Source organism: Mesoplodon mirus (genome assembly GCF_964341445.2).
Source record: "Mesoplodon mirus genome assembly, chromosome: 20".
In the NCBI taxonomy this organism is placed as follows: domain Eukaryota; kingdom Metazoa; phylum Chordata; class Mammalia; order Artiodactyla; family Ziphiidae; genus Mesoplodon; species Mesoplodon mirus.
This window is the reverse complement of record NC_138996.1, coordinates 13,935,879-13,948,702: the sequence shown is the minus strand read 5'-3', so window position 1 is coordinate 13,948,702 and position 12,824 is coordinate 13,935,879. Positions and strand designations below refer to the sequence as shown.

At 42.3% G+C, this 12,824-nt stretch overlaps 1 protein-coding gene across 3 annotated transcripts in view; it reads left to right on the top strand.

Annotated features, from left to right (window-relative positions):
* UNC5D (unc-5 netrin receptor D) overlaps positions 1-12,824 on the top strand; it is a gene marked incomplete at its 5' end in the record, with an annotated part of 606,527 nt that overhangs the window by 351,457 nt on the left and 242,246 nt on the right. For all 3 annotated transcript variants that reach the window (XM_082608626.1, XM_082608624.1, XM_082608625.1), the window contains one exon: positions 4,914-5,057. In XM_082608626.1, coding sequence (XP_082464752.1) covers positions 4,914-5,057 — 144 coding nt within the window. The remainder of the gene's footprint in view (positions 1-4,913; positions 5,058-12,824) is intronic.

The window sequence follows — 12,824 nt, the reverse complement described above, 5'->3', positions numbered from 1 at the left end:
CTAGGACTAGAGCCCTTTTATTAGAAGCTGACCATAAATAAATAATTCTCATCCTTTTTCTCTCTCCATTTCTTCCCTCCTGTCTTCCATATTTCTCTTCTTTGAACAGTGAAACATATAGCTTCAATTAGTTTGAAAATTCCCTTTTATTCTCCCAACAGGATTAGACCTGCTAAGAGTAACTAGTGTTTCCTATCTGATAAATAAGGGGATTATAGCAATAACTGCTGTCAGCATTTTTCTCATTTAAACAAATAAAGCTGACAAATGATGAAGTTCTGTGCTGCTCTGTTATGTTTAGTACATGCAGAGCAATTATTCATCCGTTGCCAACATTCGTCTCTCTACAACTCAACCATCCACAGCGTAGAAAGCTTATTAGCATTTCAGTTCCATAGTCATATTTTTATCTTCTGTAGGACTCTCCTCCATAACAAAGGCTGATAGTTATAATCGCCCAATAATTTAAAGGGTTGGACTTTTCCGTGCCCATTAGTTACACAAGTTATCAGGTACAATGCTAGTCTTATTTATGAGATGCCATCTTCTATTTGCCTGGAATTTTTGTTCCCCTGCAGCATTTCCTATGAATAAGTTAGCTGCCATCTCTTGAGATGGAGAAATAGATGGTTATCACCGTAACACTGTTGGATGAGCTTCAGTGCAGGAGCGTGGGGGGAGGTGTCCTGAAATAGAGCCATTTTAAATGAATGTTTCTCAGGTGTGGTTTCTCGTGTGTGTGTGTGTACACACACACATACATTTTTACATGTATATAGATATATTTATGCATATATATAATACATCACTAGAGAGAGCAATAGGGAAGATTTGCAAGAGAATATACTATTTAAAATTTTTATTTTAATCAGTAGTTATTTGTGGGCTTCCCTGGTGGCGCAGTGGTTGAGAGTCCACCTGCCGATGCAGGGGACACGGGTTCGTGCCCCGGTCCGGGAAGATTCCACATGCCACGGAGCTGCTGGGCCCGTGAGCCATGGCCGCTGAGCCTGCGCATCCGGAGCCTGTGCTCCACAACGGGAGAGGCCACAACAGTGAGAGGCCCACATACTGCAAAAAAAAAAAAAAAGTTATTTGTTATAGTGGGGAAAAGTTATAATAGAGACAAAATATTTATGATTTCCCAAAGGTTTTCCTAGCGGGGATGGTTTGACAAGGCTAAAGACCTCACGTTAGAAGGAAAAGGCCTAATCCAGAGAGACACTATACTTTTTTTTGTGGGGTGGGGATGGCGGTGGCGGGGGGTAGTGAAGTCACTTGTGGCCTTTTAAAGAAACCTGATACGCTGATGCTACCTGAAGCAAAATACACCGTGTTTGGATAATACTTGGTTGATATTCATTCTGCTTCTCCAAACCCATGGGGGAACCTCTGTGAGGGACTTGAGACTGAGCCATCGTAATGCTGAAATCGTGACTTCAGCATTGTCCTTTCAGCTGTGTTTAGTCTGAATGAGAGGTTGCCAGACTTCCTGACATGAATGGGGTGAGATCAATTTTGACCTTCGTGGTGGGGGTCTGTGGCCTACTGTTACGCTTTCCAAAACAATTGTGTGGTTGTCCATGTATAATAACCGTCTTTTCAAGTGTTTGTATTTGATGCTCTGACATCTTAGGGTCTTGCTGACCCTGGAGGGACTGCCCTGCCCAGGGCTGACTAATTCCTAGAGATAGGAAACAACTGGCCCAAGAGCATGCCTTTCATATGCAAACCAACCGATCCAGAGCTTTATCCCCAGCCCCTTCTTTTATCAAGGCCTTATACTGCTGACCCATAGCCCCCTGCCCTAACCCAGTACCAGACAAGTGGGGACAGCTCTTCTGTTCTGGAGCCCCCTGAAATGATGCAGACTTGCCAACTCTAAATCTTTTTACCCTGCCTTTCTGATTCCTTCCCGTGGAAACCACAATAAAGGCTCTTGCCCACAGTCCCCCCTGCCCCCTCTGCCTCCTGACCCTGGTGCTTCCCCGTGTGGCCCTGGGTGCCTTGCCTCTTGTTTCTAGGGATCTGTGAGTGTAAACTTACTCTTTCATGATGCGCATTTCTGTTTGAGTGTCTTACCTTAGCTCATTAAAACAGGCCCCATGTACCCCTTAAAACACCATGATGCCTAGATTAAATCATAGCACATTTTAAGGTTTAGATGGGGAACTCTCTGCTTTATAAATATGATGATCTTGAACCATTTTGAGATGGTGTTTATCTTCATTTGCAGCCTAGAGAAAGCTGATGGGTTTAGATATTATAAGATGGAGAAAGTAAAAAAATAATACATATATACACACACACATATATATACACATATATACACACATGTATAAGTTGTTTGTGTATGTATATATATATATATAAATTCCACGTTAGCTTGAACACATTTCTGACCTTCTAAGCTTATCATGCTTCTTCAGTGAGACCTGATTCCCACATGGTTGGCATATCTTGCCTCACAGGTCTCCCCATCACATGACAGGGGAGCTCAGACATATCAAAGTTACTCCACCTGGAGTAACCTAGATGTGCTGATTTAGGGTTTTCTCTCTTCTCTTGCACTATTCAAAGTAGATCATCCACCATTTGTCTCAAATCAAAGCTGTGAAATATAAACCAAGTCCTCTTGTCTACAGCCTAGCTCCTTATTTTTGTTTATGCAGCCTAACTTTAAAATGTCCAGTATGGGTGTCACGCTCCAGTCTGCTTTCTGTCCTCACAAACTTTTTTGTAATCTTACTTCCTTTTCCCTTTCCCTTCACCTGCCAGCTCCACCTTCTCCTGGTCCTCTCATTCTCTCTTTTATTTAAGTGCAAATTTAAAAAGGCAGCCACAACAATAACAATAAAAACCCCTCCAAGGCTTCTTTCCTATTCGATGTAGGAGATGACTTTCAGGACTCTTAACGTCTCTGACAGGTAAAAGGCATGCTTCTGCATTCTGCAGAAACAGAAGAAATGTGAATTATCAACTGTCATCAAGATGATTTTCTACATGCGGTACCTCCTACAAATTTAGAAAGTCTGACTCAGATTGTGTACATGGTGATTGATGTGGCCATAAAACTCTCATCACACACTATAAATAACATGTTATTGATTGGGTACAGGGGAATGTTTCCCAAGCCTGACTAATCCACCTCCGTTCTTGTTCTTTAAATCCTACCAGCACCCAGGATATAATCACATTCCACCTCCTCCACCAAGAGTCTCTGGCTCCTTTTGACTATACTGATGGTTCTGTCCCCTGAATTCCTTTTGAACGTAAAGGAAAACTCATAGTTACGCACCTAATTTTTCCTTAAATGTTCCATGCATTAGTCTTATTTCCATTATCATGTATAAGTACCTAAAGTACGAGGACAGAGTCGAATTTGTATGAGGGACCTGTGCGAAGTGCTGGTTGGGTGTAAAACACATCTAGCTTCAAACCCTGGATCTTCCATTTACAGGCCGTGTGATTATTGACAAATGACTCTCTAAGTCAGTTCTCTTTTCTGTAAAGTGGGGATACAGTAGCCTCTGCTACGTCAGGGCACTGCGGAAATGTAAAGGGTGAATAGGCTAAAGGCTTATCGTGATGCTGGGCACTTAGTGCAGTTCAGTAAGCATCGCCTCCTTCTCCCATGCTGCCTGTCTCAGGGCAGGGCACAGCCTTGGCAGATGCCCATTAGCTGGAGACAGCATGCTGATTATAAAGGCTGCTCCCCTGTTTGTGGTGATTGAACTGATGCTATTGAGGAGGGCGTCCTTTCCTCCTTGGCACTTTATGTGAGGTGGCTATCCTTCCCAAAGAAAGAAAGGCTGATAGTCCATGGCTGGAGGTTTGGAAGAAACTCAAACTCCTCAGTAAGAAACACCAGGCAAAATTTTTAACTATTAGATGGGAATGCAAAGATACAGTAGTTAAACTAAGACACTGACCTTGTCATTTTTTATCTCATTTCCCAGGTGTATCCTTAACCCCTCTTTCTGTGAAAGCCTCTCTTTTCTTCACCTCCTCATTCTGTTGCTCCAGGGACCTTCCAGGGTTTTCAGGGCTTCAAGACCAACTTAGTTCAACTTGTCTGCATCCCATTTGTTGTCTAGAGTTTTGGCTTTTCCTTGGATTCCCAGCCATTCACCCATCCCATGCATGTTCGCTGTCCTCTCGTTATTCTAAGCCACACGTCTAGAGTGACCCTCTCCTGCTGCCATACCCAGGGGTGGGAGCACTTCGAGGCTCTTGGAACTATGTCCCTGGGGTTGGTTTGTTGAGGACTGTTTAGCCTCTAGAATCCCAGAAATTAATTTGGTGCTACTTTCTTCATGGTAGATTTTACACCAAGAAGGACAAAGAGGGGGGAAGTGGTGGGGAGGGATAAATTGGGAGATTGGGATTGACATATACACGCTACTCTATATAAATAGATAACTAATAAGGACCTACTGTAGAGCACAGGGAACTCTTCTCCATACTCTGTAATGACCTATATGGGAAACGAATTTTAAGAAGAGTGGATGTATGTATATGTATACCTGATTCACTTTGCTGTACAGCAGAAACTAACACAACATTGTAAATCAACTATACTCCAATAAAAATTTAAGAAAAAACAAAAACAAACAAACAAAAAGATATTTATAAGAGCTAAAAAAGAAGACAAAAAGCATGGTGTCAAGGTACTGTGAAAATGATTCTATTGTATGGGAACCACACTGGCTGATGATACTTTACACTTGTTCTTTCTAGCCTACTCAGCAGTTGGAATTTAATTAGCAGTAATATATTATTGTCAAAGTAATTAAAACTTCACCTTGATTAAAAACAGAATGGTTTAGTTAACAGGAAGAGGTTGGGCTGGCCTTAACTTTCCGTTTGAGAAATACACCAGCCTCAGTGGATTGGCTCTATTTCCTCTGCAGGCCTGAAGGTCCGGGAGGTGTTTATCAACGTCACCAGGCAGCAGGTAGAGGACTTCCATGGGCCCGAGGACTATTGGTGCCAGTGTGTGGCGTGGAGCCACCTGGGGACCTCCAAGAGCAGGAAGGCCTCCGTGCGCATAGCCTGTGAGTATATTCTGGGTGACCTTCTTGTCCTGTAGGAGCACAGACTAGCCTTCCATAGAGCTGAATAGCATTTGGACAGTCCAGGTGCTTCTGCAGAATAGGGATGAGAGGATAGCAAGACACCATCAGAACCGTCTCCACCTCTACTCAATTCACTCTTTTAAAATTGTATTTTAAATGTTTGATAATTTCCCCTAGAAGACAATCAGCAAATCAGTTGGGCTAAGAGATTCTGCCTAGGTTGCCAGAATGCAGGTGCCTCCACAATACCAGGAAAAATGGTTTCCGAAAAAGAAAAAAAAAAAAAAACCATGCAAATGGATTCTGCTGTTCATCATGAATGACACAGTTCAAGGGGCATTGATGAGAAAAGTTGAGCTATGACTGTTTACTTCGCCAGCAAATCTGTGAAAATAAGACATTAAAGATTAAGGGAGTTTTATAGCCTCCTGTTAAACCTCTTTCCTCTGAATCTTAAAACATGGAAATGGGCTTTAAAACTGCATTTTTTTGACCCAAGTAGGACTGAAAAAAAGAAGACGCTTGAGGGAAAAAAAAAAAAGAAAGAAGATTGCCTTTCAGGAGAGTCTAAGATTTCTTTATCATGTTTCAGCATCAGCGTTTTTATCATCTCAAACATGTTTAGAAATACACCAACTTCCTTTCTCTTCTTAAATGTATCTTACCCACCCCATGGGTCCCAATAAAATCTCCTTTGTGAGCCCAGGAGTGTTACCCCTCCCCCAACAAAGAGATGGAGGGCAGAGATGGTTATTGTTTGTTTTTTTTTAATGCTGCTTTTGAGAGTACCCTGAAGAATATGGGACAAGGGGGATTTATTTAAGGACTCAAGGAATTCTTTGTAGCAGATGTTGATGGTTTAGGGATTAAGAATAGGAATGAATTGCTCTTTGCAGAGACGTTTATGTTTCTTGGAAAATGAAATCTCCTTGTCAGCATATGCGTTTCGCCTTCATTATCCTGGTGGTCTGGGAGGCTTTTTCCTGGCTGTTGACTGGGTCCTAGGAGACCAAGGAGGACCTTGCAAGCTGTGCTCTTGATGTAAGAGCCATGGGAAATATTTTTCCTATTGTTATTTAGTTAATTTTAGCCCACAAATACTTTCTGACAGGTCAGTTGAGAAAGGGAATGTATTTGATTTTATTCTTCCTTAACAAGTCCAGCTTTGTGCTCCTGGCATGGCCTCGCCTAGGCTAGCCAAGGTGTATTGTATTGTAACATCTTATGGAAGAACCTCAACAAACTTTTTGGCCAACCCAGTATTTGATCCTGGTCAGGGTGAGGCAGATTATGCTCTGGATCCTGAAGAAAGGAGAGGCAAAACCGCGTAGGGAATTTCAACACAAGTTCCCTTGATTTTCTTCTCTGTGTCACTTTCCCCTTCCTCTTTTTCCTCTACTTCTTTGAGCCCCACATGACCTATTTTATGAATTCCTATGAATAGCATCTCATTATCTGTCCGTCTCCAATCTCTGTCATCTCCATACTTGCTCACTTCATTCCTGGCTGTCACGTGCCTGCTAGAAACCTCCAGAGGTTTTCCCCCTGCTTATAAAGTTTGGCAAAGAATGGCTCAGAACCATTTTGCTAATTTCCCATAGGCTTTTTTTTTTTTTTCCGGTACGCGGGCCTCTCACTGTTGTGGCCTCTCCTGTTGTGGAGCACAGGCTCCTGACGCACAGGCTCAGCGGCCATGGCTCACGGGCCTAGCCGCTCTGCGGCATGTGGGATCTTCCTGGACCGGGGCACGAACCCGTGTCCCCTGCATCAGCAGGTGGACTCTCAACCACTGCGCCACCAGGGAAACCCCTTCCCATAGGCTTTGATTGTGTACATTCTACTTCATCCTTCTAAACACTTTAATGTTCTGTGTTTCACCCTCACTTCTCTGCCGTGCGCCTTTGCTCCTAGAGTTTCCAGTTTGATAAATGTGTACCCTGGTAGCTGCGAACCCAGATACTGAAGTCCTGTTGGTTTTCAGTTCCTAAATCCACTACTACTTAGTGTTGTGTTGGTCGACAATCGATTCATCTCTGTGTCTTAATATTATGATAAAAGAGTGCTGACTTCATAGTTATTGGAAGAGTCAGAAGTATTGATAACTATAAAGCGTTTAAAACCACACCTAACACGGTGTTAACTCTTATCAGTCATTAGCTATTATTTTATGACATACTTGATCCTCTGTAGCCCGAGCATCATTCACCAGTAAGTGTGTTAATACTTAAACTAATTGAACTGAATTACATTTCTAGTACCTTAGTGATTTTTCTGTGGCTCATGGCTATATAGACTCTAAAACTCCATTCTAGGCCAGCCCTAGGTATCTGATTCTCCCAAGTATGATAGGATCACAGAATGTTTTTAAAAAATGGAAAACACTTTTCTATCACTTCCTACTTTTTTAGAGTCAGCTGATACTTTTGTGGTACTAATCTTGCAAATCTCTTCAGGGATTAAAAAAAAAATTTGTCATTCTTATGTATGATATGCACATCTGAATATGATAAAGATGTGATTTTTAAGTAAAAAAAGAATATCCTTAAAGCCTGTATTATGCAGTTAGCTTAATATAATCTCTAATATCTGCAATATATTTTTAATCTCTTTCTGTGTAGCAAGTGACAGATTCTTTATTTAAAATTATTTATTCAAGTCAAGACATGATTTGTCATTAAATATTGCATTTGACTTGGGGACTAGTATACATTAAAATGTACACTGAAATTAAATATGTTTATTGGCATCGAAAGTGGAGGGGAAAAACTGCCTTTAGGACCTTGCTTGGAATTCTTTTGATTTGCTTGCAGGAGGGAAAAAAAAACACCACTTCTTATTTTTGTGTAACTTCAATGTTTTATTGAAATAAGCGATTTCTCGCTGCTATTTGCAAGCACTTCCCAGCAAATAACACATTACACATGAGGATAGTTTTTATTCCCAATAAATGAAAAGCCAAATTGGACATAATTGTCACGATAGTTCTACTTTTTTTTTTTTTTTTTTTTTTTTTGCGGTACGCGGGCCTCTCACTGTTGTGCTCTCTCCCGTTGCGGAGCACAGGCTCCGGACGTGCAGGCTCAGTGGCCATGGCTCACGGGCCCAGCCGCTCCGCGGCATGTGGGATCTTCCCGGACCGGGGCACGAACCCGTGTCCCCTGCATCGGCAGGCGGACTCTCAACCACTGCGCCACCAGGGAAGCCCCTATTTCTACTTTTTAAGATTGGTTTTTGAAGTACTAAAGACATCTTCATGTGCTAAATAAGGATTTTGATATATGAATGTAGCTTACAAATCTGACAATTGTCTTGAGGGGACTTTGCAAAATTAGTATCATTTTTATATGATTCATTAAATTATTGTAGTTCAACATCAGAGCTCCTTATGCTTCCTGTGTTTAACCAATGATCCATTAAGAATTTAACAGTTTCAAAAATGCAGTGGGCAAAACCTTCATGGCATCTGGGCCATCAGCTGAGGGATGTCTTGTCATGATCATGTTAGCTTATCTCTATAAAAACACCAGGAAGCTCGCTGGCATGGTATCGCTTAGAGATCATTCGATTTTAAAGGGGAACAATATAGACACAATTATTTTATTTATGTCACTCATATTTTTATTGAAATGGACCCACCTGGGGTATCAGTTAACTATGCAGATTCCTGGCTTCTACCCCAGACCTGAGGAAGGGGCGGGGACGCTGTGTTTGTATGAAGTTATCCAGGTGAGTCTATGACCAGGTATCTGGGGGACAGCTTGGCCAGGAACAGTGTTGCTCAAATTTTAACACGTATGCAAATCAGCTGGATTCCTATTGAAAGGTAGGTGATTCAGTTAAAATGATTTGGTATGTCCAGTCCAAGGTCCGAGGTCCTATCATGTCTAAGGGTTCCCGGATGATGCTGATGCTGCCAGTTGTGGACCCTACTTTGAGTAGCAAGACCCTTAGAACACCTTTAGGAAGCACTGTTTGGGAAATACGGATTTAACCCATAGCTCCAATGTCATCATTAATAGCTGAGAAAGTGATATTCAGAAAGGTTAGGTGGCTTGACCAGAGGTCCCCCGGCAGACATGGAACCAGATCTTATATTCATCCATTCACCCTCCCTGGGTGCTCTTGCTACCAAGCCGTGTTGATTGCTTTCTATTAAATGGGAGTTTGAGAACCATCATAGAAAGATAAGTTCATGTGCCTTTGAGCATTTCCTTGAGGAAAGCAGTGATTGCTTTCCTATTCTGTTTCTGAAGAAATTGAGTTCCTTTACGTGGTCAACTTATTATGTATGTACACATATACATACACCCATATATAATACATATATATAATATATATACTTTATATATATGTTATTATATATTATATATATTTTTATATATAAATCATGACTCATTGCTGCCTTAGTGGCCACAAAAAAATCAGTACAGATTTTGTTGTAGTAGCCAAAGTGCCTGTCATCTGAAACCATTTTCTTTTCCTTAATAATTCCACCCTGTGTCGGAGAGATGCTGGTTGCCCGTCCAATCGCTTGGGGCTGGAAATAGCTGAGGCTCCATTTCAAAGTGATTTTCTGGAGGTAAAATAAATAAATAAAGCAACCCACATTCACCCCCACCAAGTTGGCAGAAGTCCATCTGCAGGTAGTGGCTCCCACTGGCCTCCTCTCGTTTGTCTGATTCAATCACGCTGGAGGAAGTCGGGCTGCTCTGGCATCTGTTATTTCTGCTGCTGGACAGTTGTCAAAAGGAGGAATATTCAGTTATTCGTAGTTGTTTATTCTCATGGGTGAACATTTGGCTGCTTAGCTGTTGCCGCTTTTCCCTCTTCTTCATCTGCGTACAAAATGTTTGGCCTCTATCATCACCCCTTGGTCGGGCAAACTCTTATTATTTTTTTTAATAAATTTATTTATTCATTTATTTATGGCTGTGTTAGGTCTTCGTTGCTGTGCACAGGCTTCTCATTGTCGTGGCTTCTCTTGTTGCGGAGCACGGGCTCTAAGTGCACGGGCTTCAGTAGTTGTGGCACAAGGGCTTAGTAGTTGTGGATCGCGGGCTCTAGAGCACAGGCTCAGTACTTGTGGCGCACAGGCTTAGTTGCTCTGCGGCATGTGAGATCTTCCTGGACCAGGGCTCGAACCCATGTCCCCTGCATTGGCAGGCGGATTCTTAACCACTGCACCACCAGGGAAGTCCCCGGCAAACTCTTCTTAACACCTGAACCTTTTCTTCAGTACGGGAGTTGGGGTTGGGGGGATGAGGGAAACCTTAGCCTGTTACAGTCACATAGCAAGTTGGCCATTTGGGATAAAACGCAGCAGGAACCCATTGTTCTGCTGATTTTTTAAGAAAAGGAATCTATAAAACATGATGCATCCTGAATATAATCTAAATAGATGGCTTATTTGAGCCACTCCTAAAATATCTATACAGTTGTGCCAAGAATGAGTGAAGAACTTAGAGAATCTCCTTTAAAAGCTATGAAACTCCCTACTTAATTACAGGCCCATAGCGAAAACAGTATTATTTTAATTTGCTTTGGTGGGGGAGGGCGGTATCTTTTTTGAGAACTTAGAGGAGATATCCAACTAGACCTCAGTTACGGATCTTGGCTTCATGGCTTTGGTAAATAATTTCATCTGTTAAAAACTGTCCATAGCCCCCTCTTGATGGCAAAATTAAATATAAAAACACACATCGGCACGTGTGTCTGGTGTTCCGTCAGCCTTAACCTCTGTTTTCCGTCTTATTACCCATTATATCTGTGCAGCGTACTGGGCTCCAGCTGAGTTAGGACAACTTAGATTCTGGGACGTGGACTTTTCTTTTTCTTTGATGTGCTCATATCCTTTCTTCTTCCTGGAGTGTATTCCCAGCCCCATCTCGCACTCCTGCCTTTCCCCACCTAATTCCTACATCCAAGGTCTGTTGTGGGTACCGTGTCCTTTATGAAACCTAGTTTAGCAAATCCCTTAATACTAATTGACCTCAGCAGCCTGACATACCAACTGAGCCCTTAAAAAAAGGTCCCCTCCAGCATCTCCAGCTTCAAAACTGATAAAACCTAAATATCCACCTTTAAGCACTCCTAGCATTTCTTTAGCACTTCTCCCATGGCACTTATTATCATTTTCCCAGAATCATGGTTATCTTGAAGTTATTTGTGGATTGATTTTCCCTTGTTAGATGGTAACCTGCTTTGAGATTCCGTTGCTTGACTCTCATTGTCTTGACCTCTGAACCTAGTAGGGAGCCTTATCTATCACCTTTGTATTATAGATGTTTGTTTGGTTTGAAAGGCAACCCTATCAATGCTGGATATGGTTCTGTGAAAGGACATTTGTGAGCTGTGTGTCATGATTGTGCCATGGGACTAACATGGCAACTGGCTTTTTAGCCAATCCATAGCTCACAAGGATGCTGTTATTATAAGGACCATCTCTGTCCTCCCTGGCTTGTGAAGTACTCCTAATGTTTACTGCAGTAAAGAAGAGGTCTAAAGGGAATCGGGAGTGGCCATAATGGCAGTAATGGTGATAATTCAAGAAATCACCTTATATGTGTAATGCTATTATAAAAAGGAAATAATTGGCCTGGAAGGCTAGAGACATATTCAAACTGATTCCACATGGAATCAGAGACAAGATTCGTCTGTTTTTCCTCCAAAGCCAGAGGCTGCATCACGGGAGCTAAGTTTCCAGACGGCACATGTGGGGTCAAGCCGGCAACTAGACATGCCCATCACGGAACATTACTTCTGTGGCCACTTTCTCCTGCAGTCTGTACAGAGGCAAGCAAGGGACGTGTGTCTGGTGGTGGTGATACTAAGAAGGAATTACTGCATTGGCTGAGTAGGTGACTAATAGGGTTTTCTTTAAAAGGTTATTTTGACATTGGGCTTCCCTGGTGGCGCAGTGGTTGAGAGTCCGCCTGCCGATGCAGGGGACACAGGTTCGTGCCCCAGTCCGGGAAGATCCCACATGCCGCGGAGTGGCTGGGCCCGTGAGCCATGGCCGCTGACCCTGCACGTCCGGAGACTGTGCTCCGCAACGGGAGAGGCCACAACAGTGAGGCCTGCATACCACAAACAAACAAACAAACAAACAAAAAGTTATTTTGACATAATTCAGACTTGCAAAAAGTTGCAATATAGTACCAAAAAATTCCCTTAAGCCCTTTACTGACAATCTTCAAATGTTAACATTTGACCATATTTGCTTTGGCATCGTTTCTTTCTCTGTTTATCAGTATATGTATTTGTATGTAGACAATTACGGTTTATTTTTTGACTTGTTTAGGATTAAGTTGCAGACATGATGCTTCCTTTCCCCTAAATACTTTATGGTGTATGTTTTTAAAAAACATATCTTCTGAGGCTTCCCTGGTGGCGCAGTGGTTGAGAGTCCGCCTGCCGATGCAGGGGACGCGGGTTCGTGCCCTAGTCCGGGAGAATCCCACATGCCGCGGAGCGGCTGGGCCTGTGAGCCATGGCCGCTGAGCCTGTGCGTCTCCGCAGCGGGAGAGGCCACAGCAGTGAGGGGCCTGCGTACCGCAAAAAAAAAACAAAACAAAAAACAAAAAAAAACATATCTTCTGACATTACTGTAGTATATTTATCAAGAAATTAACATTGATACAATTCTGTTACCCAATCTAAAGACCTTATTCATCTTTCATTAGTTGTTCAGTGAAGTCCTTTATAACAGTAACAAATCCTAGATCATGGCTTACATTCAGTTGAGAG